At 59.6% G+C, this 27,234-nt stretch overlaps 1 protein-coding gene and 1 long non-coding RNA gene across 5 annotated transcripts; one reads left to right on the top strand and one right to left on the bottom strand.

The window, feature by feature from the left end:
* Positions 1–862: 862 nt before the first annotated feature.
* Positions 863–23,884, top strand: ULK1 (unc-51 like autophagy activating kinase 1). 4 transcript variants are annotated; one of them, XM_055549666.1, is made up of 30 exons: positions 1,237–1,282; positions 1,619–1,711; positions 1,794–1,835; positions 2,106–2,220; positions 9,570–9,602; positions 9,906–9,942; positions 10,631–10,804; positions 10,881–10,954; positions 11,262–11,363; positions 12,024–12,167; positions 12,411–12,469; positions 12,561–12,643; positions 13,075–13,125; positions 13,429–13,517; positions 14,367–14,520; positions 15,209–15,269; positions 15,475–15,564; positions 16,065–16,190; positions 16,600–16,748; positions 16,875–16,961; positions 17,759–18,027; positions 18,698–18,891; positions 19,175–19,284; positions 19,373–19,516; positions 19,952–20,145; positions 20,243–20,415; positions 20,502–20,620; positions 20,963–21,120; positions 21,959–22,094; positions 22,179–23,884. In XM_055549666.1, the coding sequence occupies exons 3-30, from the start codon at positions 1,804–1,806 to the stop codon at positions 22,232–22,234; spliced, it is 3,213 nt and encodes a 1,070-aa protein (XP_055405641.1). In that variant the 5' UTR covers positions 1,237–1,282; positions 1,619–1,711; positions 1,794–1,803; the 3' UTR covers positions 22,235–23,884. The 4 variants fall into 4 exon arrangements, with proteins under 4 accessions (XP_055405639.1, XP_055405640.1, XP_055405642.1 ...); XM_055549664.1 differs by lacking the exon at positions 2,106–2,220 and having other exon boundaries at positions 863–1,282; XM_055549665.1 differs by lacking the exons at positions 2,106–2,220; positions 15,475–15,564 and having other exon boundaries at positions 863–1,282.
* LOC129629586 (uncharacterized) lies at positions 20,548–27,201 on the bottom strand. Its single transcript, XR_008703283.1, has 3 exons — positions 26,981–27,201; positions 21,382–21,568; positions 20,548–20,672 (listed from the first exon to the last, which is right to left on the bottom strand). It is a non-coding gene; the product is annotated as an uncharacterized LOC129629586 (long non-coding RNA).
* Positions 27,202–27,234: the final 33 nt, after the last annotated feature.

The raw sequence follows: 27,234 nt of genomic DNA, 5'->3' as shown, positions 1-27,234 counted from the left end.
CATTTCCTATTCCAGGGGATCTCCCAACCAAAGGATGGAACTTGCATCTCTTTCGTCTTCTGCATTGGCAGGTGGATTCTTTACCACTGTCCCACCTAGAAAGCCCTCTATATATGTATACAAATATATGTATACATTTGTAGGTATTGTATACACATCTCTGTCTCCAGTGACTTTCTAAAATGACAGTGACCAGTTCATTGTTCGAAATCTTGCTTTCATTGAATTACATACTTTGGAGCACTTTTTTTTTTTGCCAAGATCCATAGTATGTGGAATCTTCCCCAAGAAGGGATTAAACCCCTGTAGCGGAAGGGTAGAGTCTTAACCACTGAACCACCAGGGAAGTCCTGGAGCACTTTTTATCTGACCACTTCTGCCTTTAAGAATCTGCTGTGTATTATTCCATAGAAAAGATGCATCAGAATTGACCTAACCTTTAGGACTTCTGGGCTATTTCTTCGGTTTGGTGCAGTTTTGGGGAAAAGTTTTTAACTATTGAGCACAATTTTAAATGCTTAACCTGCAATGCAGTAGTTGTTTTTCGAAGAATTTATTCTATCCAATCCCCAGCCCTAGGGTACGCGGTCGCCAGGTATTAATGGCGACTATGGCAAATGTGCACCGCTAGGGTGCACAGACAAAGGACGTAGTGCAAGGCTGCTGGAGGAGAACTGGCTGGAGGACCAACATTGGCCTATGCCCAGGCTTGTAGCTCCCATGCCATTACCAAGGGGGAGGGCCCGTTATTGTCCCCGCCTAACCATCCGATAGGTCCCGCCCCTAACAGGACCCGCCCACTATGGCCCCGCCCTACAACCGGCGCCACCACCTACTAAGCGCGGCCGCTGGCCAGGCCCCGCCCCTCCCAGGCCAGGCACGCACCAGTCCCCGCCCCTTCCTGGGCAGACCCGCCCCCAGGCTCCGCCCCAGCCGGCGCTCAATGCGCTTGCGCGGGCGTCTCAGGCTCCGGGCCCCGGCGGCAGCGGCTCTTTTGTTTCCCCGCCGGAGCCCGAGTCGGATCCGAAGCTAGGGTCCGAGCCCGGGTCAAGATCGGGTTGGAGTCGAATCGCGTCCGCATCCCGGGCTGCCCGATGGGGTGCGCCCCCTGCCTACCGCCTCCGGTCTGTGCCGTCATCTGAGCCCCGGCCTGCCTGGCCCCGTCCGCGCCATGGAGCCCGGCCGCGGCGGCCTGGAGGCCGTGGGCAAGTTCGAGTTCTCGCGCAAGGACCTGATTGGGCACGGCGCTTTCGCCGTGGTCTTCAAGGGGCGCCACCGCGAGGTGAGGGGCAGGCGAGCCCGGACAGAGCCCTGGCGAGGGCGGCCCCCCTCCCCGGGGGCCCCCCACATTCCGCTCCAGGGACCCCCTTATCCTTACCGCTGGGCACCCCCCGTCCCCACCTCCACATCCCGGAGACCTCTTCATCCCGCCGGGGGCCCCACATGTACATAGCCAGGCGTCCCCTCATCTCCACCCCACAGCCCCGGGACCATATCCCTCATACACTCCTGACCGGTCATCTCCAGGGACCTGCCAGGTGCTTACCTGGCTTGGGCAAGGCCTTCAAGGGGTTGCCAGGTTCTCGGCACTTGAGGGACACCCACGCTTCGTTTTCAGAAACACGACCTGGAGGTCGCCGTCAAGTGCATTAATAAGAAGAATCTCGCCAAGTCTCAGACTCTCCTAGGGAAAGAAATAAAAATCCTCAAGGTGAGCCGACACCAGAAGCCAGAGGGGCGAGGGTGGTGGGTGAGTCCACCTCACTCACCGGAAACTTGGCTTTCTGTCCTAGGAATTGAAACATGAAAACATCGTGGCTTTGTACGACTTTCAGGTAAGGCTTGGGGCTGTGGTTGTGGTGGGGAGGGGGTGTGCTCCCCCCAGGCTGGCCCCAGCTTAGCCTCAGGCCCTGGTGGCTCCCGTTCCCAGGCCAGCTAACTGCTGGAGACCCTGTCGGGAGTAGATTGTTCTAGGCCAGCATCTCGTGTTGGGGGAAGGAGCTGGGCACCCCTATGTGTTGAATGGGTATTGGAGGCCTGATGGGACCTTGGAGACCCCACCCTCAGTCCAGTTCTTGTGTCTGGACTTCCTCTGGACATGTTAGGAGAGCTCCCACCTTCCCCGGCCCCCCAATTGCCACGGGCACCAGCACTTTTCCACCGAGGGAGGTCTGGCTGCTGTGTGGCCCTCCAGAGGTGTCGGACCCAGTGGTCCCGAAGGTGAGTCCTGTCCCCAGCCCAGGCCCAGGGTTATCCTGCCAGCCTGGACCACCTGTCTGGGCCGCCCGATTGTTTGTTGACATTACTCCAGTGGCCTGGCATTGGCCAGTGTCTCCCTGCGTCAGACTGGGGGAGGGGAGGAGCCAAGGGAGATTCCTTCTTGCTGGCAGTTGGGGCCAGCCACCCAGGCAGGAGGCAGGAGGCAGGAGGGAGGTGGGCACCCAGCTGATGAGGCCACCCCAGGCCTAGCTGGCCCAGAAAGCTGAGGCCGGCTTCCCCCAATGCCCCTGGCCTGTGGGCCTGGCGGTGGGGCCCAGCCTTGGCCCGGGTCTGAGACCCTGGAGACCCAGTTTGGGACCGAGGAACCTGAGGCAGCAAATCTGAGGGCCAAAGTGCTGACTAATGGTTTTGAAACCTGTTTACTGAGGCCACGGGACCAGCCCCTGGCTGAGGGGAAGTTCCCAGCCCGACTGTGTTTTGGTGGCCTCCTCCCTCCTGCCCTGTCCTCTCCCTCCCCCTTCAGAGCTGGGCTGTGGCCTTGGGTGCTGTGGCATGACATGAGGTGACTTGGGGAGGGCCCACGTCCAATGTGACAGCGAGTGCGAGTGCCTGGAAGCTGTATCCTGGGGCTAAGAGAGCGGCCCCCTGTCTCCTCCTCTTCTTCCTCCTCTCCCACTCTTCCCTACCCGCCCCCGCTCCAGACACACACATAAATACACACTTCTCTCCCTTCTTCCCATCCTGGCTGGGCCACACACCTGGTTGTGGGCAGTGCCACTTCTTCCAGGGCTGGCAATGCTATGGCTTCCCCTGTGCGGAGGAAGTGCTTAAGGGCCAGCCAGCCTCTCCTTTCCAGGTTCCTCACCTGGGGCTCTGTGCTTTCAGCCCTTGGAGTGTAAGGTGGTTCCCCAAGTCCTTAGACACCAGTCTGAGACACGCTTTGTTTAGTTGCTAAGTCGTATCCGACTCTTGTGATCATATGGACTGTAGCCTGCCAGGTTCCATGTCCATGGTATTTCCCAGGCAAGAATACTGGAGTGGGTTGCCATTACCTTCTCCACTGAGACACCCATGGGACCCAGGAAATCATGGCTTTAAAAAACAATTAATGATTTGACTTAAAAATGAAGAAGCAGTACAAAAGGGGTGTGGAAAAAGGTGACTCTACCACCCCTGTCCCAGTGAGCCCCATCTCCCCCAGAGGGTCTCTCTGGGATCAGGATACAGCCTCACGCACCTTTTTGCTGCCACACCATCCACTGTTCTACTATGGTATTTTTTGCTTAAGTGTGTGTTTTGGAGAAAGTCTGTTTCACTCCACATGAACTGTCTCAGTCCCGAGGTGAGAAATGACACCCCCTCTCCTTCCAGGAAAATTATCCCCCATTCCTTCTGCAAGATTCAGAGCCCAGGCTCTGAAGCTAGGTGACCTAGTTCCAGTCCAGGTTCTGCCACTTAAACTAGCTGTGTGTCCTTGGACAAGTATCTTAATTTCTCTGTGCCTCCATCTCTTTCTCTGTAAAACAGAGTCTGGAGTTGTTTGGTTGAAACTGTGTGTCTTAGTGTTGTTAATGATGGTGGCTGTGGGTATTATTTGCAGCTGTGGGCGTTCACGGCCCCATGTTCCACAGTTGACCTCACCAATCCGCCGCTGATGGAACATGGGGTTATTCTGGGATTCTGGCATGTCAGCAGTGTCGTGGTGACTCTCCTTGATTCACCTTTGCCATGTGTATGTGTCTGCAGGGTGGATTCCTAGAAGTAAGAGGATGCGTATTTTAGTTGGGAACAGTTGCCAGATTGTGGTCCATTGAGGATGGACCGTGGACACAGCAGTGCTGCCCACGAGAGGGCCTGTCTCCCCACATCGTTGCCAGGAGATCTGTTATCAGAGTTTCATCTTGGCCACTCTGAGTGGTGGAAAATGGTATCTCGTATGGTTTTGTTTTTCACTTTTGAGTGAGGCTCAGCATCTCTCCTTGTGCACAGGAACACTAGGAATGCCTCCTGCCCAGGGATGTATTCCTGTAGGTCTTGTGATTCCCAAGGCTGGACAGCATGGTGGTGAATGGCATGGGCCCTGTGCCATACTGCCTTTCTGGGCCCAGCTCCCCCATTTACTTACCTGTGTGACCTTGGGCAAACTACTCAGCCTCCTGGTGCCTCTCTGTTACCCAGAAAATTGGAGATTTTAACAGTACACCTGTGTCGTAGGGTGGTGTGGTGACAACTTGAGTCTATATATATCAAGCGCTTAGACCTGTGCATGCTAAGTTGCTTCCAGTCATGTCCAGCTCTTTGCAACCCTATGGACTGTAGGCTGCCAGGCTCCTCTGTCTTGGGATTCTCCAGGGAAGAATACTGAAGTGGGTTGTCATGCCCTCCTCCCTGGGATCTTACCAACCCAGGGATCGAGCCCAAGTCTCTCATGTCTCCTATACTGGCAGGCGGGTTCTTTACCACCAGTACCACCTGGGAAGCCTGGTTAGACCTGTACTTGCTACTTAATAAGAGCTATATAAATATCGTTGATTTGTAGGAACTCTTTATATATTGGAACTGTTTATATATTAAGGAAAGCCCTTCTGTGATAGTTTACAAATTTTCTCCCTCAGGTTGCCTCTTGTCTGTTGAGGTGGTTTTGTTTTGGGGCCATATGGAATAGTGGCTGTTGTCAGGCCAGGCTGATGTGGGTGGGTGGTAGGTAGGCACCCGGCGGAGGTGGGGGGTGGGGTGGGGGATGGGGGTGGTGCTCTGTCCTGAGGCCTGCAGACTTGTGGGGAGGCACCTGGAGCCCTGGCCTTTCCTTGAGGGGTAGAGGGTTGGGCCCTCGGTCTTAACACTAGCCTGCTGTATGGTGTCCAGATGTGCTCTTTCTGGGGAGAGCGGCCATCCTAGGAATCTGGGGACCAGCCCTGCCCAGCGTGCCCCAGGAGGAGGGCCTTCCTGAGGCCTGCATGCCATCTGGCTGGTTCCCACAGCTGGATGACTCACTCTCGCCAGCCTGGCCGACAGAGCCAGCCTCTTGTGACTTTGGGCTGGTGGACACCTTGTTGGGGGTGGCGGGGGGTTGGTCTGCCTCTCTGTGGGAACTTTGAGGACAGTGGTAGCCCTTGGCCTTGCTTTTTTCAGAGCCCCGGCTCAGTAGTAAGTGGACTTGGCCGTCCCAGGGAGGACCATGTCGATTCTGTTTTCCATTCTGGAAGTGTCCTTGCTTTTCCCGAACCAGGGGCAGGCCCGGCATGCGGGAAGAAGGGGGCTGGAGAGAGCAGCCGGCCTCCCCTTCCCCCCTCCCGGGAGCCGCAGGCACACAATAGAAGCTGAAGGAGGCTCCGTGAGGACGGAGGGTGGGCCTTCCTCCTCAGGGTGGGGCCGGGCATCCCTTCCTGTCTGGGCGCTGTCCAGGAGAGCCCAGCCTGGGGGCAGGGAGCAGCCTTGCTCCCGTGGGCGGCCATGCTCTGGTGCTGGCTGTGGCTTTTGCCACCTTGTTGGGAGCCAAGACAGCCCACTCCCCAGGAGGTAACTAGGTCAGTGCCCGCCCGCCCACCTGCCCACCAGGCCCAGCCCAGGATCACCAGACAGAGTGGGCTCGGCCCAGCCCTGGAGCTCGGATCCTATTAAGCAAAGCACCTTAGCACCCTGTGGCGGGGCAGCCTCCTACGTGCCTGGGCGCCCGTGCCAGGCTGCTCAGGACACCTGGCCCTGACACCCAGGCCAACCCCGTCCCCAGGGCCTGTGGGCACACCACAGAGAGAGAGAGAGGGTTCATGTCATCCCGCCTTGAAGGCCTTGCCCATTCACCTCAGGTGCACAGGTTGGGGCTCACTGCCCCCTGCCTTGGGGGCTGCGCGGTGGGGTAGTCAGGACTCCGGTACCCAGCACTTCCCCTCCCTCACCAGTTGTGTGAGAAGCAGGATTGCAGGACCTCTCTGCCCTCAAATAGGAGGACATCACTGGGACCTGCGCAGTCCTCAGGTTGCACTGGGGGTGACTGGAGTGATGGAGGTGGTGGCCCTGGTGTGCTCCCTGCAGGCCCCGGGGGCCTGGGGGCCCAGCGCCTCAGCAGTGTGTGTATTCTTGTTAATGATGTAACGGACCCCTGAGGACAAGATACAGCTGGTAGTGCTCATCTGCCTACCTCCTCGCTCCGCGATCACTGCAGCCCCAGGAAGCAGTCAGGTGTCTGGACTGACCCCTAAGGAGGAGACCTGCCCTCTGGAGCCCACTTGGTCCCCACTTCCTGGGGGAGTTTGTGAAGACCAAGTTTAGCTCATGAGGAAACAGGCCGAGGCAGAACCTTTTCAGGCTCTGGGTGGGCAGCAGGCTGCCAGGGGCTGACCAGCTGTGCCCTTGAGGCCGCACTGACTTCTCTTCCCCCAGGGGGCCCAGAGAATTGTCTTCTTCAGGGAAAGGTGGGTGGTGGGGGATGCCCAGCGAGGCCTCAGGTGGCAGGAGGGCCTGGGCACACAGCCTCCTTGGAAAAGTGTTCCACTGGGGGCCCTGCAGGCCCTCTCGTTGGGGCTCTTGTCATTGGACCTGGCATAAGGGTTGGCGGGGCCTTGGGCATGTTTCCTGACCTTCTCAGGGAATGGCCGAGGCTTGTGCCAGCTGGCTGGTTTAGTGCCTTACAAGCTGATGCCACTGGCCGGGAGACAGGCCCTGGCCTAAGGGGCCCTCTGATGCTAGGCTTGAATCCCACGTGGTGAGATTTGGTGGGTGTGACTCCCCCCGCCCCCCCACCCTTGACCCTCTATGCCCAGTAGGACCTGCGGGGTTTGGGGCGAGCCCCAGGGCAGTGAGCCCTGTGGGCTAGCACAAGGGAGAGAGTGCGTCTGGCCTGGCATTTGGAAGCTCCCTGGATGGAGTAGGTATGGTGGGTATGGGGGTCCCGTGGATTCCTGGGTGCGAAACACAGCATGTTGTCATTGAAGCCACAGGGACATCCTGGTGAGGAGGTGATCGTGAGGTGTGGATGCTCCCAGATTTGGGGGACGACAGGTGCATCTCCCAGCTGGCAGGCCCCTCATCCCCAAGCGGGCATGGTGGTGGCAGCGTTCCTGCCAGGCCTGGGTGACTCTGGGGACAGACACCCTGTGGGCATGGATGCTGCATCCGTCTCCTGTCCTTGTCACTCGGTCCCTGGCTCGGTGGGTGAGTTGGGGGCTTTTCTGGGAAGCAGGGGCCCTGAGTCCCCGCTCTGCTGCCCATTTGGCTGCATGGCCCAGGTGAGGGGCAGAGCCTCTGGGCCACTCGAGACAAGGGTATTCCCTGGTGAGTGAGTTTGGGAGCCTGCTTAGCACGTCCGTCCGCAGAGGTGGCCATGGTCCGGGTGACAGCAGGTGAGGGAGCAGGTGGCCTGGGTGTCACGGGGAGTGGGTGTTCTGATATCCGGGGTTATTTCTGGGTCCTTATCTCTGGCACCTCCCTCCGCCCTCTGCTGGGTCCTCTGCTGGGAGCCTCCGACTCTGCTCCTGAGCCTCCACGTGTCTTCCTCTGTCGTGATCTCCCTCTTTCTGTCCCCCTGTCTCCCGGTGTGCCTTCCCCGCTGGCCTGGGCCCCCCTAACCAGTCCCCGTGTGACCTCCTGGGACTCCCTCCCTCCCCTACCCTGAGTTATCTCTGCCCACAGCTGGCCTGGGAGGGCGGGGCCTGCAGGCAGCTCCCACGCTCTCACTCCTGAGGGGAGGGGCAGGGCCCCTGTGGACTTCTGTGGACAGAGCCTGCCCTCCTCCCGGAGGAGCCCCAGCTGGGCACTTTGGAGGCTTCTTGCATGCCTGCTGGGACACAGAGAGTAACCAGCCTGGGGAGGCGGGGTGGGGACATGTGGAAATGGGCTTGATCCGGGCCCCAGCCAGCTCTAAGAGGTTTCCATGTTGACCTCATCCCTGCCCCTTCGGGTATTTCCATCCCAGACCCACAGGCCTTCTGTTGGTAGAGCCCTGGAGGCGGGGTGGAGGGGTTTTCTTGTTACTAGGCACTGACGTTTACACAGAGGGTGTCACTAGTGGCTTTGTGTCGCCGTTGATGTGGGTCTGAGCCTGGAACCAACCTCCTGGGGGCAGGGTGACTGAGTCAGGGTCCTCTGTCCTGCTGGGTGGGAATGGGGACGTCTGGGACCTGAGTAGGAGTGGAAGGCGGTGGCCTGCTGCTGAGGGGTCAAGTCTATCTGGGCCTCGGGTGCCCTCCCCCAGAGGCCACTGAGACATGTCCCTCCTGCAGCCACCTCCCCCTTGGGGCTCCCCCCTTGCCTTGAGAGCTACAGGGCCAGCTCACACACTTGCCCCCTTGCAAGGGGGTAAGGGGTGGGTTAGAAGTTGGAGTTCCTGGGAGTAGCGTGCTGGTGAGGAATGAGGACTTGGTGATTTTGCGGGGTGGGGGGAGGGGCGGCGGGAGGAGCTCTTCCTGGTTTCCAAGACCCTGCAACATACTGGTGCTGAAGGGGCTTGGGGACCTTGTCCTGGCTGGCAGAGCCCCCCGCAGTTAGGGAAAGCCCCACCTGAGGAAGACTGGAGGGAGTGGTCTGCAGGAGAGCGGAGGGGGTCCACACCTGCCTGGTGGACTTGGCTCCTCCGGCCTGTTTCCTCATCGGTGACCTGGGATCTCAAGGGCACCTCCCGTAGGGACACTGGTGGGGTTCCACACCAGTCCAGGCAACGCGCCCCTCAGACTTGCGGGTGTGGACCGAGCCAAGGATGCCAGTGTCTCCTTGAGGCCACAGGTGGCCAAGGGCTGAGCCGGAAGCTGGCCTGGTGCTCCTGGCTAGCAGTGGGCTGGCAGCACTGACCTGTAATCCTCTTGGCATCTTTGAGTCTGAAGGCAGGAGTGGTTGCCTTGGCCCGAGAGACAAGGCCCTCATACCCCAGTTGTGTCATTTTTGCGGGCCTGGATCCCCCACCAGCTGGGTCTACTCGGCCACAACTCGCCACTCAATAGGACAGGAAGTCCCATCAGGACCTCAGGGCTGGAGATGACCCTGATCCTGTTGGAGTTCTGGGGTTACCGGGGGCCCTCCCTGGAAGGTGAGGTCGTCACTCCAGCCCTGACATCTCTCCTGGGACCTCAGCTCCTTTCCCAGCCTTGACAAACAGAGTGATATGATTGGCTCCTCGTCCTGTCACTCAAACTCACTTGGCCCTCAGATGTCCTTATGTCCTGGTCACTAACCAACTGGCTGAGCCCTGGCGTGACCCCCAGAGCTGCTGCCTGAGCCCAGGCAGTATGTTGAGGGCAGCTGCAGAGGCCGGGCACCCAGGTCACACTGGGGCTAAGCTGGGCTTCCCAGACAGTTGCCAGACTGGGGGACAGGGCATGCTCTCCATCACCTCTCACTGCCTCTTCTGTGTCCTGCAGGAAATGGCCAATTCCGTCTACCTGGTTATGGAGGTGAGTCCTGGCGGCCAGCTGTAAGGACCAGGAGGCTGGGCCCTCCTGTTTATCAGGCCCCTTGTCATCTGGGGGTTAGAAGTTGTTCTCATGTCTGTGGGCTTATCGAGCCAGCAGCCCAGCGGCCACAGCAGGGGCTGAAGGGGTGGTGAGCATCCCTGTTGACCTCCTTGAGAGTTGCAAGGCATGTCTACCCCAAGTGCCAGGGGAGCAGGTGTCCTGGGGTTGGGTGATGGGGAGACCTGGGCTGGGCTGCAGGGTCTCCCCGGCAGCTGACCAAGACATGTGGCTGGTCTTTTGCAGTACTGTAACGGCGGGGATCTGGCCGACTACCTGCACAGTGAGTGGACACCCATGGCTGAATGGGCTGTGTGCTCAGGCTCACCTTGACCCAGTGTGAGAGGTGGCCTGGTGTGAACGAGCTTTCTTAGGCCTAAAGGTGGTGTCGCCTGCTGGGAAGGATGGAAGGGTGACTGAAGCCCTGTTAGGGTTACATGCTATGTCAAAACCACGAAGGATGGCCTTGCAGGGCAGACTTGGTCTGGAAGGGTCACTCTTAAGCTGGGCTCCATTCAGTCTGTTGGGATGTGGTGCCCTGCGGGGTGTCCCTATGGCCATTGATTGGTGGCTCTGCAGGAGACAGGCCTGTCCTGAGCGCTCTGGACTCCAGAGATCCCTGGCTATCCACAGGGGGCGGGCGTCCCCAGGGTCCTGGCAAAAGTGGGGAACTACTCTCTCACCTGTTGGATGAGCCCTTTGCTGGTTGAAGCTGGACCTGGGGCTTGTCAAGCAGCCACTGGCCATGGTGTTTACCCTGAGCAATAGGTGGAGGAAGCTGCTGAGAAGTGGTCCTAACCTGAGAAGGGGCAGGGTGTGCTGGGCGACACCCTGGAGCTGGAGGGCACACTGGAGCAGCTCAGGGTCAGGTGGTGCGAAGGGTGGGTTCAGAGGCCGCAGGGAGCAGTAGGAGGCCCCTCACTCTGGGTGCCCGGGTGAGCTGCGCCCACCTGAACCCCGTCTCCCTGCAGCCATGCGCACACTAAGCGAGGACACCATCCGGCTCTTCCTGCAGCAGATCGCGGGCGCCATGCGGCTCCTGCACAGTAAGGGCATCATCCACCGGGACCTGAAGCCCCAGAACATCCTGCTGTCCAACCCCGGCGGGCGCCGCGCCAACCCCAACAACATCCGGGTCAAGATTGGTGAGGCGGGGTGGCTGTGGCCCGGGGGGCCCAGGGGCCTCAGCCGCCCCCCTCACACATCTCTCCTTGCCTGCAGCCGACTTCGGCTTCGCCCGGTACCTGCAGAGCAACATGATGGCAGCCACGCTTTGTGGCTCCCCCATGTACATGGTAGGTGGCTACCCCAGGCCCTGCTACCTTTCCCTGTCAAAGGGGGCCTCCATCCACACGGGAGCAGGGTCCCCTCCCGTGTCCAGAGCTGAGCCCCATCCTGTGGTCTCACCTTGGGTGGCAGCCGACATGGATATACCATTTGTTCCCCGCCATGTCTATGGCGTTTGACACCTGGCTAGTGTCTGTGTGACTGGGTGGCCCCTGGCTGGTGTCTGTCCTGATTGGCTGATGCCTGGCTGGAGGCAGGCCTTGGTCAGCACAGTTCAGTGTCCATGCTCGCCACACAAACTTGTACGCCCCGCAGGCCCCAGAGGTCATCATGTCCCAGCACTATGACGGGAAGGCAGACCTGTGGAGCATCGGCACCATCGTGTACCAGTGCCTGACAGGGAAGGCGCCGTTCCAGGTGAGGGCCCAGGGCAGAGGGCTCTGCTGCAGGTGTGTGCGTGCTCGTCTCTGCAGCCTGCCATAGTTGTGGGTTGTTAAAGTCCTGCAGCCTCCCCCCACTTGCATGACATGGTCACCCAGCTTCCCACTGTGCAGTCACTTCAGGGCTCTATCCTGCTTAGAGCCAAGGCCGGAGTCTCCACTGGTTCTGGAGCACTCCTGTGTGTGTCCATGTGTATGTCCGAACCAAGTGTCATGGCCTCCCTCCTACCCATTCCAGTGCCGGAGTGAGCCAGGACATTGATACCAGGACCCCAAACTCTGGGGTGTACCCTACATTTGGAAGGCAGTGGCCTGTCCTGCGCTGGACCCTAGAGGGCCCGTGCGTCTGAGCCCACCCCACAAACACACGCGTCCTGCAGTGACCCCATGGCCTGACCTGGCAGCTCTCCTTTGCCACCAGCTTGCCCCAGAGCCTCTGTGCCTGCCCAGTGACCTAGGCCAGCCTCCACCCCCTGCTCCCTCCACCCCTCCCTGCCTACTGTTTTCCCCATGTGGGCAAGCACAGGGCTGTCCCTGGCTGGCATGTTGGTCTTGGGAACGTTGTACCCTCGTGCCTGGAACAGTGCCTGGCACATAGCAGGGCTCAGTGAATGATTAATGAACACGCATGTGCCAGCCATGTGTTATCAAGGGAGGCAGGGCCCATTTGTGGAGCAAACTTACTCTAGGGCCCTCTTCTGGAGCTGGCATATTGGCTACTTTTCAATTTCAAGAAGCAAACAACCAGTTGCAGCAGTTACCCAGAAGTCATCCACAGCAGGTGGGTGGAAGGCCCAGCAACCTCCTCTGGGCACCCCCGGCCTCCGCCTTTGTGTGGTCCCCGCGATTCCACAGCCTGAGTGGGGAGAGGGGGCACTCCTTCTTTGGATGCATGTGAGGGCCCTCAGTGTTCAGACAGACAGGCTGGCAGTGCTGGACCATGGATCTCTCGGGGTCAGGTGCAGAGTGGGCAGTAGCCAAGTGGAGCGGGCGCTCACTCCTCACCCCCGTCCCTGCCTTCCAGGCCAGCAGTCCCCAGGACCTCCGCCTCTTCTATGAGAAGAACAAGACGCTGGTCCCCACGTGAGTGCCCCTCCCCTGGCGGCAGACCCCTGCCTGCTTCCTCACTGCCCTGACCAGGCTGCCCTGTCAACGCTGTGCTCTGTGCCCCCAGCATCCCCCGGGAGACCTCAGCCCCGCTGAGACAGCTGCTCCTGGCTCTGCTTCAGCGCAACCACAAAGACCGCATGGACTTTGGTAAGTGCCGGCCGCCCGGCCCCCTACTCCTTCTGACAGGCCTGGGGGACAGGAGCCCTTCTAGCTCTCAGCCCTGCACCCCCAGCTTCCAGGGCCCCTGTGGCCACAGTGAGCGGGTTTCCCCATTCCCACAGCTCCTTTCCCAGCTGCACAGATAGAAAAACCCCCACTTGTGCAACAGGCAGCATTGCTGGGAACTGTCGGAAGGGTGGGTGGAGCCCGGCCTGGACCACACTGGGGGGTGCCAGATGTGTTCAAGAGCTGCCAGCTGGGGCTCTGTCTCCCCCCGCGCCTGGCGTGAGGCAGCCAGGACAGGGGCCAGAGCCTGCTGAAGCTCAGGCCCACAGGAAGGGATGGTGGGGGCCCAGCCTTCACCCTAGGAGTTCTGTTGTCAGACCCTCCTGAGCCCTGCCCCAACTTTTCTCTTGCAGATGAGTTTTTCCATCACCCCTTTCTGGATGCCAGTGCCACTGTGAAGAAGTGTGAGTCCCCTGAGGGTTCTAGGACTCCTGTGCCTCCTTTCTCCCCATGGGCTTCCAGCCCCACCCCCACTTCCAGCTCCCCAGTCCTGCTTCAGCCTGTAGTCCCCAGGGACCCCCAGGCCGTGGAGTGCGCTTGAGCTCAGCTGACTTGGTGCAGTGGGATTGGGGAGGTGGGGGCAGGGGCCTCGCACAGGTCTTCTCCCTGGCTTCCTGGAGGGTGTGGGGTTGTCATGGGCGGGGTGGGAGTGTGCAGGGCCCGGCAACATCCCGTGCTGACATGTGCTGACCCACACCCTCCCCCAGCCCCTCCTGTGCCCGTGCCCTCGTACCCGAGCTCGGGGTCTGGCAGCAGCTCCAGCAGCAGCTCCACCTCACACCTGGCCTCCCCACCGGTGAGTCACACGCAGGGTCCGGGCTACGGGCTCCTCTCCCCTCGGCTTTGGGGCATGTAGACAGCTGCAGGAACCCTGTTGGGGCTTCTGTCCTACCCAGGCCCCCACGTTTACTTCTGCAGTGTTGTCTGATCAGATTACACCAGACTTACACATTCTGCTTGTGATCGTAGAGCGGTAGAAGTGGGTGAAGTCCCCTTTCAGGGCCCCTCCCCGGTCGTGTCCCGGAGGCTGACCTGATGGCCGTCAGCGGGTTCAGGGCTGCATCAGCTCCGAACCTTCTTGTGCATGGGTGGACACAGACAGGGGCCCCAGGGAGGATTGTGTGCAGGGGTCCCTGTGTCCTGGGATCCGATCCTTGCAGCCCATGTTCCCAGCACAGGGGTGGGGTGAGGTCTGCCAAGGTTGTGCGTGGGGTTGGGGGTGTTGGGACTTGAGCCTCCACCTGTCCATCCGTCCGTCCTGCTAGGCAGGGACCAGGGCTGGACTGGTGGTGGAGAGAACAGCTCTCTGATGCCCCGTCTGCTGAGCGTGGCACAGGGCTTGTGCACAGGCAGCCTTGCCCCCCTGTACACGTCCCCAGCGTGCCAGGCTGTACAACCCTTCACAGGACGGAGGGAGAAGTGGAGGGTCACCTGGAAGGGGGTCTCCCTGGAGCTTGTGGGAGTGAAGCGCCTCCTCACCCTGGGGGGCAGGTGGCTCTGTGAGATGACTGTCCTTGTGGGGAAGTCACAGGCGAGCGTGACCCGGTGGGGAGAAGATCATGCAGAGCCCTGGCCTCGTCCCCAGCAGCCCTGCTTCCCCCAGGCCCTGGGCCTGAGTCTCAGCGAGCTCCCCTCTGACCCCCAGTCCCTGGGGGAGATGCAGCAGGAGCTCCAGAAGACCCTGACCTCCCCGGCCGAGGCGGCTGGCTTCCTGCATGGCTCCCGGGACTCAGGCGGGAGCAGCAAGGACTCATCCTGCGACACCGACGACTTTGTCATGGTCCCAGCCCAGTTTCCAGGTAAGGGGCCCCCCACAGGGTGGGCAGGGGGCTCATTGCAGACGTGCCAGATACACCCCTAAGAAGGGACTTGGAAGCTCCCACCCCAGATGTGCTTGGTCATTGAGTCAGAGCTGAGTCCTGCCTTTGGCCACACACAGGCCTTGTGCCCCCGAGTGTCCAGAGCGTCCAGAGCACCTGCCCATCTGTATCTGAGTTGTAGCCTATGCCCTGAAACCCTTCCAAAGCCCTGTCCTGGGGTCCTCAGTTCCTCTCCTGACCCTAGATGCTGGTGTGTCACTCGCTGGCCCTGGCCACCAAGACTGCTGAGATGGGGCTGGGTGGGAGCCAGGCCTGGTGTCCAGTGGGGCACCCTGAGCCTGTCAGCTTGGCTCTGATGCAGAGGAGGGGCCTGGTACCCAGCCGAAGGCATTGCAAGGAGGACAGCAGGAGGGAAGGTGGGAACCTGAAGATCCAGGAGGAGGGGCAGACCCAGATTGGGAGGTGTGGACGCCCGGCCTGAGGTTGGCTGAAGGCTGCTGGGCAGGGGAGGTACCAGGGTCTCCTTTAGAGCCCTGAGTCCAGACAGGCAAAGGGAGGTGGCAGTGTGAGTGCCAGAACAGGGACAGGAGAGTGCTGGGCCCTGCATGGCCCCCACCACCCCAGGAGGAGGTGTCTGGGTCCGGCCTGACTCATCTCCTGTCCACAGGTGACCTGGTGGCTGAGGCAGCAGGTGCCAAGCCGCCCCCAGACAGCCTGATGTGCAGTGGGTAAGCATCCCCTAGCCCCGTGCCCCTTGCCCCTGTTCTGGGGGGAGGGCAGTGCCTGCTCTCAGGTTATCTTTCGGCTCTCCGGGTCAGAGTTTGGGCAGGGCCAGGTCTGCTGTGCCCAGTGCAGGATGGGGTCCCCAGGGTGATGCCAGAGTCCGTGTGCACGTTTGTCCTGAGTGGGGACTGCCTGTTGCTCTGTCTGCAGGAGCTCGCTGGCGGCCTCCACGGGCCTGGACAGCCATGGCCGGACCCCGTCTCCTTCCCCGCCCTGCGGTAGCTCCCTTAGCCCCTCAGGGTACGTGGGGCAGGGGCCACCTAGGCTTCCCTTGGCGTCACAGCACGCCGGCACCAAGCCGGGCCATGCAGGAAGCAGTCATGTCCAGAGGCTGGGCAGGCTGCCAGGCCCCTCATGGGTGGTCCAGCGGAAGGGAGGGTTTGTGGTGGGAAGGATGCAAGGTGGGGGCTGGGGGAACTGCCAGAGACCAGTGTCATCAGCCCCGCTCCCCGAGCTTATAGGGCCAAGGGGGCAGGGATGCCCAGAGCCCACAGGAGCAGCCCACTCATTGTCCTCTGTCCCCTTCCTACTGGCTGGTCCCAACCAGAAGCCACCTGAGTGCAGAGTAACGGGGAGGGAGTGCCCACAGACAGTCCCTGGTACCCCCTGGAAGCAGTAGTGGCCGTGTGCGGAGACAGGGAAGCAGGTGGCTGGAGTGGCCTCTGCCCCGGGATATTGGGCCTGGGGTTCAGCCCAGTGCCCCGCCTGCAGTGACCCTGACCTCTCTTTGCCCACCACAGCCGGACTGGCACGTTCTCCAGCAGCAGATGTGGGGCCTCTGTCCCCATCCCAGTCCCCACGCAGGTGCAGAACTACCAGCGCATTGAGCAGAACCTGCAGTCACCCACCCAGTACCAGACAGCGCGGTGAGTGCGGGACCCCCCCGGCCAGGCTCGTCTGTGGTGAGAACCCCGCTTGGGTGGTGCAGGGCCGTCCCACGTGCGGTTGTGCAGGCTGCGCACTGCTTAACCATCGGTGCCACCACTTGCTCGTGGACGTTCTGGCACTCTAGCTGTATGGTGACTGCGTGTGGGTATAAAACTGATGGTGATTTGTGTTAAGTTCCAAAAGAGAGTGGGAAGGGGTACTTTTTAAATTAATTCCCGGAAGCCCCTCTGAGTTGGCAGTCACCCTGGCAGGGACTGGGGACGCCCAGCTGGTTTTAGCTCCTGGCGAAGCCCATTATTTGAATGGAGGGGGACAGACACGTGGCATGCTCGTGGCCCTTGCCGAGAGTGGCTGGGGACCTCACACCTTGTGCCTGCTTGTCCCCAGGTCCTCTGCCATCCGCAGGTCAGGCAGCACCAGTCCTTTGGGCTTTGCACGGACCAGCCCATCACCCCCGTCCCACGCTGAGCATGGAGCCGCCCTGGCCAGGAAGCTGTCCCTGGGTGGGGGCCGGCCCTACACACCGTCTCCCCAGGGTGAGCCTATATACTGCTGGGAGACCAGCCTCTGAGCTGGGACTGGGTGTCTTCACCCTGGGGCAGGTAGGGGAGGGTCTTGCTCTCCATCCCATGTTGACCCTGGCAATTTCTCTTTCCCCCAAGTCGGAACCATCCCTGAGCGGCCAGGCTGGAGTGGAGCACCCTCCCCTCAAGCATCTGAGATGCGGGGTGGCAGGTCCCCTCGTCCAGGTGGGTGCAGCCCCAGCCTGATTGATGGGTTTGAGGGTGGAGCTGGGGAGGGGCACAGGAGCTGGGCTGACCTCCCTGGGCTGGCCTGTCACTGCTTAGAACAGTGGTTGTCTTCCTGTCCACAACCATCATTTTTTTTTTAAGGTTTATTTAAGTATAATTTTCTTTCTTTATTTTTGGCTGTGCTGGCTCTTCGGGGCTGTGCAGGCTTTTCTCTGGTTGTGGCGAGCAGTTGTGCAGGCTTCTCATCGTGGTGGCTTTTGTTGCAGAACACAGGCTCTTTATTAGTCGCAGCACACAGGCTCCATAATTGCCAATTCCTAGGCTCCAGAGCACAGGCTGATTAATTGTGGTGCACAGGCTTAGTTGCTCCGCGGCATGTGGGATCTTCCTGGATCAGGGATCAAACCCAGATCTCCTGCTTTGGCAGGTAGATTCTTTACCATTGAGCCACCAGGGAAGCCCCCATAATCATCATTTCTTATGAGTTGAAGAGAGAAAGAAAATTCCATAAGACTGTTAAACAAACTCCAGCCTTCAGGTTATGGAGGCTGACCAGGGGGTTCAAATTCAGCCCTCACTCCTGTCATGCTGTGTGACCTTGGGCAGGTGTCTCAGTGTCTCTGTGCCTGTTTCCAGGTACGCAGTAAAGCGTGGGTGCAGTGTGGCTTGGGTGACTGTGAGGGTAAAGGGAATCCTGAGCAGACTGGGGGCCTCCACATACTATTGGTTGGTAGTGTGGGCTGGTCCAGGCGTCCATGGACGACTGTGACTGGGCTCATCCTGTCCCCTCCCAGGCTCCTCTGCACCTGAGCACTCTCCCCACACCAGCGGGCTGGGCTACCGCCTGCACAGCGCCCCCAACCTGTCTGACCTGCATGTCGTCCGTCCCAAGCTGCCCAAGCCCCCCACGGACCCACTGGGGGTGGCGTTTGGCCACCCGCAGGCCAGCCCCCCCCAGCCCTCCCACGGACTTCAATCCTGCCGGCCCCTGCGCGGCTCGCCCAAGCTGCCTGACTTCCTGCAGCGGAACCCCCTGCCCCCTATCCTGGGCTCCCCCACCAAGGTAACAGGGCCCCAGACCTCCAGGGGGTGGATGGGAGTGACGCTGTACTTATCCCACGTGCCTGGGCCACTGGGCTTTCTCCCTGGTGGGATTCCCGCAGGACATGAGGGTCCCCAGAAGCCGGAGGTGGGGCCTGCATGCTCCAGCACAGCCGGGCCTGCCCTCTGCGCCCAGATCTTCTGCACCAGCTGGTAGCTGACTCCGTAAATCTCCCCATTTACACGCGGAGTGCCGCGATGAAGACTGGCCCCAAAGGCAAAACATCTCTTGGCCCTTGATGGGAAGTATCCTGACCCTGGTCCAGGGTCTAGAGCACCAGAGAACCTAAGCTGCCGCCATGGGCAGATGATTTAGTTCAGCCCTTGCTTCAGTTTTTCTGTCTGTGAAATGGGGCTAGTACCTGCAGCCACCTGATGGTGTCTGTGTGAGGGCATAGGTGCACACGTGTGTGCCCAGCGTGGTACATGTCTGCATGTGTGCTTTTGCTCCAGCACAGGACAGAGTCAGCCACACACAAGTCTCACTTCTTTGCTGTGAAGACTTGGGTCAGTGAGGGTTGGGCCTTTGCGGAGGCGTGGGGCCTTGCAGATTCAGGCCAGCACTGCTGACCCTGTCAGGATGTTAGCGTTACCATGTGGGTCATTCTCAGCACCTTCCCTGCCCCTCCTAGACTGTGCCCGCGTTCGAGTTCACCAAGACCCCCAGCTCCCAGAACCTGCTGACCCTCCTGGCCCGGCAAGGCGTGGTCATGACGCCGCCACGGAACCGGACGCTCCCCGACCTCTCCGAGGCAGGGCCCTTCCAGGGGCAGCAACTGGGCCCCAGCCTGCGGCCCACCGAGGACACCAAGGGCCCCTTCGGAAGGTGAGTGTTGAGGATTCCCCCAACACTGCCTGGGGAATTGAGGCGCGGCCTACCTGCTGTTTGCCTGCGCCGCACTCCCTCCATCACCGCTTCTGAGCCTCAGTTTGCACATCTGTTCAATGGGTGACAGTAACTGCCTGGAATGGGCAGGGCTGGGCACTCTGACCAGGCTGTGAGGTTCCCCAGGCCCTGCCTGTGGGGTGTAAGGGGCCAGCCCTGGGAAGTGGGTAGACTGTACCCCCGGGGTGGCTCATGGCACCTCATACCACCCTTCACCCTGCAGGTCCCTCAGCACCGGCCGCCTCACAGATCTGCTCCTTAAGGCTGCGTTTGGGACGCAGGCTCCCGACTCAGGCAGCACAGACAGCCTGCAGGAGAAGCCCATGGAGATTGGTACGCCGGAGGGGACTGGTAGGGAGCTCTCTGGGAAGTGGGGGAGCCGTGGCGGGAGGAACCTGAGCGCCTCTTCTCACTCCCCCAGCGCCCTCTGCTGGCTTCGGAGGGAACCTGCACCCAGGAGCTCGCGCTGGGGGCGCCAGCAGCCCTTCCCCCGTAGTGTTCACAGTGGGCTCGCCCCCCAGCGGGACCACGCCACCCCAGGGCCCCCGCACGACCATGTTCTCAGGTGAGGACTGTCTGGTGGCCTCGAAGCTGCAGTGAGTCAGTGGCGCACGCCATCCTTCAGGAAGTGGGAGGGCGGTGGCTGATGGCACCAGTGCAGCAGGGGTGATACCCTGGGCACCGGGGCACCACCCCGACGCTGAGGCCCTGGGAGGGTCCTCCCGGTAGGGTCAGAGCTCTAGGGCTCAGAGCTGCCTCTGGGCGGGCACAGGTCATACAGACAGGCCTCTGCAACCCCAGCCTCTGAACTCGAGGGTCCCACCTACAGTGGACAGTGGACGGAGGCCTGGGAGTGGTGAGGCTTCCGCTGTGGGCTCTACTCCCTGGAGGGAGAGCAGCCGGGTGGTGGGGACCAGACTTGTGTCTCAGAGTGGCAGAAGATTGGTGGGGAAGGGGCAGCCGTGGCGGGGGCCCCTGCTCACCAGCCCTCTCTCCACAGTGGGCTCCTCCAGCTCCCTCAGCTCGGCCGGCTCCTCCTCCGCCCGCCACCTGGCGCCCGGGGCCTACAGCGAGGCCACCCTTGAGGTCCCCGCCCCCGGCCACTGCTGCAGCTTTGCCGACCCTGTCACCGCCAACCTGGAGGGGGCCGTGACCTTCGAGGCCCCCGACCTCCCTGAGGAGACCCTGATGGAGGTGAGAGCTGGGGCTGGGGTGAGGCCTGGCATGATCTCTGGGCAGGGCTGGTCACAGGGCTGTCAAGGTCCGTCGCTCAGCCGCCCCGTCTCCCCAGCAAGAGCACACGGAGATCCTGCACAGCCTGCGCTTCACGCTCGTCTTTGTCCAGCACGTCCTGGAGATCGCGGCTCTGAAGGGCAGCGCCAGTGAGGCGGCCGGGGGGCCTGAGGACCAGCTGCAGGAGAGTGTGGTGGCCGACCAGATCAGCCTGCTGAGCCGCGAGTGGGGGTGGGTGTGTCCAGTGGGTGCCCAGCGGGGAGGCCGCCTGGGGCATGGGACCCCCAGGCGCCTGACACATCCGTGCCACCCTCCAGTTTTGCAGAGCAGCTGGTGCTTTACCTGAAGGTGGCCGAGCTCCTGTCCTCGGGCCTGCAGACCGCCATCGACCAGATCCGGGCCGGCAAGCTCTGCCTGTCGTCCACCGTGAAGCAAGGTGAGTGCAGATGGCTCAGGCTCCCAGCAGGGTCGGGGCAGGAGGCTGTGAGCTCGTGGGGAAGACAGGGAGGGTGAGGTGATGCGGGAGGCCTTTCTAAGGTTACCTGGTGCAGGCCCCACCCAGGTGGGATAATGGCCAGGGGCATGGTAGAAGGCCAGGTGCAAAGGCCCCGAAGCAGGGCCCTGTGTGTCTGGGGGTGGGAAGGCACAGTGCACATTGCTGGGGCAGAATGCATAGGAGGTGGGGTCAGAAAGCTGCCCCGGGGGTGGAGTGAGGGGCTTTTTGCCTGTTGGTCCCCACTCCTGCAGTCAGCCTGAGCTGCAAGGTCCCCTCCTGCAGTGGTGCGGAAACTGAACGAACTGTACAAGACCAGCGTGGTGTCCTGCCAAAGCCTGAGCCTGCGGCTGCAGCGCTTCTTCCTGGACAAGCAGCGGCTCCTGGACCGCATCCAGAGCGTCACTGCCGAGAAGCTCATCTTTAGCCACGCGGTGCAGACGGTAGGACCTGCGGGACCCCACGTGGGGAGGAGCTGGGAGAGTGGGCCAAGGAGTGGGCAGGGCTGGTTGATGGCCACAGCTCTGCCAGACTGCAGAGGGCGTTGCTCCACCATGCTGTCTACTCTGCCAACCAGTGATACACAGGCCCCGCTCCAGCCCCAGCAGGGAGCCCAGAGCTCACCTGAGCTTAAGCCCCACAGTGTGACTCCATTGTCCAAGTGTATCTCTGGTCACACCCCTCTCTAAACTCAGTTTCCTTACCAGGAAAACTGGGGACCTCGTTTTCAAGTCTCTTTACAGGCGAGTTGGTTTCTTCTGCAGTAGAAGAAAGCTGTGCAGGCAGGCCAGCTCGGAAGACACAGCATGAAGACAGCTGGGGGCGTAGAGGGGCCCTGCTCAGTGTTCTGCCTCTGTTGCTCTCCAAAACGAGTGGCTTCTAAGGCAATCTCTGTTTTTTGAAAGAAGTCACTTGTAGTAAAAGCAACATTTAAATAAACATTTGGGAAAAGTCTGCCTTCTCATCCCCAAACTCCTGGGGTGACCATTGCTAAGCTATGCCATTGCTGGCCCGCACTGATAGTGACTGGGACCAGGTCTGAGGGAGCCCTCTCCCCAGTGGCAGTGCTGACTTGGGGGCAGAGCTAGCCACCCTCGGGGTCTGACCTGCAACCCTGACTGCCTGAGGTAAGCGGGCATCTGTTTAGGCCTCATGTGACTTGGATGGTGCCCACACTACCCTGCCCCGTCACTCATGCCCTCCAGCCTGCAGGCAGTCAGCTCCAGGTCCTCCTACCCTGTTGGGGGCCAGCCAGACCCAGCCTCCACCCTCGCCCGGCAGGTGCAGTCGGCCGCCCTGGACGAGATGTTCCACCGCCGGGAGGACTGTGTCCAGCGCTACCACAAGGCCCTGCTGCTCATGGAGGGGCTGCAGCAGATTCTCACGGACCAGGCGGACGTGGAGAACATTGCCAAGTGTCAGTGCCACTGGGCCTGGGGGAGCGGGAGGGGGCAGCCGGGCACCCGCTCACTGGGTACCCTCTCTCCCTCCCTCGCTGCAGGTAAGCTGTGCATTGAGCGGAGACTCTCAGCCCTGCTGACTGGCATCTGTGCCTGACCTCTTGGAGGCCCGGCCTGTTGTGCCGAAAGGACTGGACCTTCTCTGCAGATCCATGGGGCGGGGAGCAGTGTGCTGGCCGGGCTGAAAGAGACAAGCCTGTGGCCTTGACACTGCTCGCTGGTGCTGGGGAAAGGACCTCGGCTCCCCACCCAGCGGCCAGAGCCAGGCCTCAAGCCACGTCTCCATCTCCTGGGCTCCTCGGCCATGGACTTCAGGGCAGTGGAGGGCCCCACCCAGAACCTCAGCACAGGCCAGTCCCCTGGCCTGGCTGACGGGCAGAACTCCTAGCCCAGCCAGCGATCTGAACTTCTCTCTCGGCTGCCTCGATGGCAGGTGGGGATGCATGGGCATCCCCCAACCCCACCCAGACCCCAGGGCCATCATGCTGAAGACAGAGGCCCTGAGACCATGATGCCCACTCAAGCCAAAGCCGCCAGGCCTGCCCAGTGGATCCACCCAGGAAAAGGTGTATCCTCCTGGCTCCCTCCTCTGCCCTTCCCCGAGACCACCACCCAGCTTTGTGAATCACCCAGCACTTTATGCAGGCGGACTGGACCCGGGGCTGCCACTTGGTCCCGGCTGCTGCACTATGAGGCGTGTGTGCACACCCGTATTCTCGTGTACGTGTATAAACAGCCCCACGAGCACATGTGCTGTGCCCGCCACCCGGGACCCTCTTCGGGAAACAGCCGTCTTATTTAAATGTTCTTTTAGGGACGGACAGTACGAAGCACCGAGCTTCCAAAACCCAGCACAGACGTTGCAGTCTTTCACATTTTTCTCCTAAAACGTGTCTTATGTTCTGTAACTCTTCTTTTTTTTTTTTTTTTTTTTAAGAAAACTCATACGAGTTGATGTTTTGTTTTGAAAGGGTGGGAGCAGGGCAGGGACAGCCTCGGCAGCAATGCCGAGACCTGGGGGGCTATGGTGCTGGGCGCGTGCGGTCTGCGCTTAGCTGTCTGCCCTACCCTCGCCCTCGCTTCCTGCCTGAAGATGGTGAGCAGGTGATGACCGTATTTGTGCAAAAACCTCCCAGTCCAGCTATCACAGTAGGTTTTAACATTAAGTCACCCCACACACACCCAGGTCCTGGCCATATTCGTGGGATTGGCGGAAAAGCCCTCCTCTAGGCCCTAGGGTGCCCTTCCCTGATCTGCCAGCCCTGACCAACTCCTCTCAAACCTGTTCACAAGGATGCAGAGGGGGCCCCAGTCCATCACCCACAGCTTTGAGGTCTCACCCCAGGCCCAGGTGAAGACCCTCATTTTCTCTCTCAGTGATACTTGAAATCTTGCCTCTGTGCTTGGACCTAAAAGCAGCAAGCAGCCCTGGGACCCCTTTCTGTCTCATCACCAGTGACTTGAGTTTCTCCTCCAATGCAGAATGTGTTCGTATTTATTGCTTTATGATCAGCTGGAATCAGGGCCACTGGGAGGCCAGCGCCATGGGAGTAGCCACTCGCAGCTCTGTTCGCTGTCAGCCTCCCAGGGCACAGGGTGTGTGCTGCCAGCCCGTCCTGTTCTCCATGACACAGCTCTCCTCTCAATCTACCTTAAAAGACGTTTCGTGTGACCCCCACCCCCACACACACCTTTATGTTAAATTGTGTAATATCAATTTAAGGAAATAAACGTCTGGATTTGTTGAGCTGCTGTTACTGATGGTTTGTCACTGTCTTGTTCTGTCACCTCCTTTCTTGGTCCCCCTATCCCCATGTCCTGCAGCATCACCTGACGATTGGGGATCAGGCTCAAGGCAAGGCTGAGGAGCTCAGTCTTCTGGGGGTTCACCAGCCACCAAACCATAAGAGCAGCCACAGCATTTCCATCCCAGGAGGGTCCCCGCTCCACATCGGTGTGGGTGTGAGAGGCTGTGGTTTTGATTTGCACTATCCTCATGGTTAGTGACCCCAAGTGTCTTCTCACAGGTTTGTCAGCAATTTCTAGATCTTTTCTATTTTAAGTTCCTTATCCATCCTTGAATTGGATGGTTTCTCTATTGTTGACTGGTAAGGTCTGCATTTTTAGACTACATATTGTTTCAATAGGTTAAAAATAATTCATTAAGTTACCAAAGAGGCTAACCACAATGTGAGACGAAAGTTCCTGGAAAGGTAGCATTAAGAGGAAGTGGAAGGTGGGGCCCCAAAAGGCCGGGTCCCAGCAGGGCTGCTCCAGTCTGGCTTCCTGGAGTGCGTGCTCCCTTCTCTGTAGACAGGAAGGGTCGTGCTGGCAGCGAGGCAGCCCTTTCCATTCTGTGGGGCTCTCCCGTATGTTAGAAACGCCAAAAGAGCATTAAGACAACCATGGCGTTTTGTTGTCACGTTAATAAACTTCATTTCAGCAGTTTCAGGTTCACAGAAACATTGTGCAGGAAGTACAGAGAACTCGCACATACTACTCCCTCTCCCACTCTGCGCCCTTCACTGCCCCATTAATAACTTGCATCAGTGGGATTCATCTGTTAACCACTGTTGAACCCGCACCAACACGTCATCACCCAGAGTCCACAGTTTATGTTGTGATTCGCTCTTGGTGCACATGCTGTGGGTTTGGACACGTGTAAAGTGATGTACCATTTCAGCATCATTTCACTGCCCTTGTTGATTCCACCAACGTCAATCCCTGTCCCTTTACTGTCTCCATAATTTTGCCTCTTCCAGAATGCTGGAATCATACAGTGTGTAGTTTGCAGAGTGGTTTCTTCATGTCTTTTCATGGCTTGATGGCTCATTTCTTTTCAGTGCTGAATGATACCGTCTAGAGGTACCAAGTTTATTTATCTGTTCACCTACCAAAAGATGCCCTCTGGCTTCTCAGTGTCAGTATTTATAGGTGAAGCTGCTATAAATATCCCTGTGCAGGAGCCTGACAGTAAAGAGGGCCCAGGAGAACTGGCTAGGCCTGGGGGTACGGCAAGCACACAGGAGGGACTGGCTTGCTTTCTGTAGACCTTGCATTGCATGTTCCTGGCATGCTCACAGGGACCCTCAGCCAAGAGGCCCAACTCAGGGGCCTGTCCCACTTCAAACTGCCCCCTGGGCACCCATCCCAACCTCACAGGCTTCAATGTGTACTCCATAGGTCAGAGATGGCGAGATCAGAGCTGCTGGCGTTGATGAGAGAGCAGGCATGCTTGGCACTGCCATGGCCGGTTTGCAGAAAGCCACCTCTGTGGCCTTTTCCTTTCATTCTCTCACCTGATGCAGGACCTGAGAGCAGGGCCCCAGGCTTCTATGGTCCCCGCCTGTTGACTCAGGCCCCCAGGCACAACTCAGGGTCTTGGACCTGCCCCTGAGACTGCCCTCACCCCGCCCCGGGGTTTCCGTTGCAACACAGTGGGCTTCTTGGTTCACTCGGGCAGGGAGAGGCTGACTGATCTCCAGGACACAACCCAAAGTCCCCATCATTGAGTTTCAACAGCTCTCCTCAGCAGCTCTAGTTCCTTTGCCATTACAGTTGCCCAGGTCATGCCCTCACAAGAGCAACTCAGCCTGGGCCCTCGTGTCCATCTGCAAGTGCCAGAGCGGGGCCCATGCCTCCGGAGCTGCAGAGGCTGAGAGCGGGAAAGAACCGGCCCCTGATAATGGGTCTCTGTCTATGGTAAGGGGTGAGGGGGGGCTCTGTGTGAAAGCGCCCTGCTGCTTCTCAAGGCCGCTTAGCCACTTGAGTTCCTAAGACCACACGTAACCTTGACCTTTACTCATGCCTGGAGACCTGGTGCCGCTCTTCCTTCCCTTCCCCCAGAGGGATGGACTGTCCTGGGGCCGTGGGGTGGGGGGTTGTTTAGCACAGGTCAGCTGTCCCCTCCCATCTGCCTGAGCTCTTGTCCAACCAGGTCTGACTTGTGTGCAGAGGAGGAGGCTGAGTAGAGTTTGATGCACCAAAGAATCCTTGGCAGCAGTCACGGATCTACTTTCTTTCTTTGTGGATTTGTTTGTTCTGGACATTTCATGTAGAGTTGACCCATGAACAACGTGGTGGTTAGGGTCACAGACCCCTCAAGCAGTTTGGAAATCCACATATAACTGGACAGTTGGCTCTCTGTATCCATGGTTACACATCCGTGGATTCAACCACTGGCAGACTGAGTCATACTGCAGTTCAGATTTAGTGACACAAACCCTATATAAGTGGAGCTGCATACTCAACCCTGCATTGTTAAAGGATCAACCGCACGTGGAGCCACGCATGATGCGGCCTTTTGCATGTGGAGGCCCCCATGTCCATGGGGACCAAGCAGGAGCAGGATAAGAAGGCCCGGAGTGGCTTCTCCCGCTGACCGTATTCTCAGGTACCCCCGACTGTAGCATGCGTCAGTACTTCTGAGTCATTCATCACTCGGCATTTACTACTTGATCACACACTCTCTGACTGTTGGTTTGTTATGACCTGTCCCCCCAGGAATGGAAGCTTTCTGTGGACAGGGGTTCTGCTCCTCATCTATCCCCAGCCTCTGGAGGCACCGGGAACCTAGCAGGTGCTCAGTACACAGCTGCTGACCAAATGACCCACTCAGGGAGATACGAGTCCCCTGCCTTCAGCAGCACTTCCTTCCACCTTCTGTGGGTTCTGTTGCTCATTCCACCCACCCATAGTCTTCCAAACCCCACACATGGATGAGTTTCCCAACTGTCTTCCACCAGTTCCCGGGAGGTCATCACTCCCTGGAGCCTCAGCATGACTCACTCTCTCCCTGGCATTTCGGGGCCTCTCGGTGTAAAATGGGGACAAGAAAACTTACCTCAATGTTTCATGAGGATTGAATAAGCTAACATGCATCCGAGCCACTAGTACAGCGCGTGGCACATGGCAAGTGCATTTTTAGGACAGGCTTGTGGGAAGGCGCTGGTCCGCACGCTGTTGAAAGACAGGCTCTCATTCCACATGCCAGGGCTTGCTGCTGTGAAACTTCAGGCAAGGGGCTCAGCCTCTTTGTCCCTCGGGTTCCTCTTCAGTAACGAGGAGATCCTATGGTGCTTGCTCCCTAGGGTGGGC

The sequence above is a fragment of the Bubalus kerabau genome, chromosome 16 (genome assembly GCF_029407905.1).
Source record: "Bubalus kerabau isolate K-KA32 ecotype Philippines breed swamp buffalo chromosome 16, PCC_UOA_SB_1v2, whole genome shotgun sequence".
In the NCBI taxonomy this organism is placed as follows: Eukaryota; Metazoa; Chordata; class Mammalia; order Artiodactyla; family Bovidae; genus Bubalus; species Bubalus kerabau.
This window is presented reverse-complemented; position numbering and strand designations above follow the sequence as displayed.

Coding starts and splice junctions, on each gene's coding strand:
- ULK1 (XM_055549664.1), top strand. CDS start 1,172: ATGGAGCCCGGCCGCGGCGGCCTGGAGGCCGTGGGCAAGTTCGAGTTC. Junction 9,603..9,905: donor CCGTCTACCTGGTTATGGAG/GTGAGTCCTGGC, acceptor GGTCTTTTGCAG/TACTGTAACGGCGGGGATCT. Junction 22,095..22,178: donor CGTGGAGAACATTGCCAAGT/GTCAGTGCCACT, acceptor CCCTCGCTGCAG/GTAAGCTGTGCATTGAGCGG.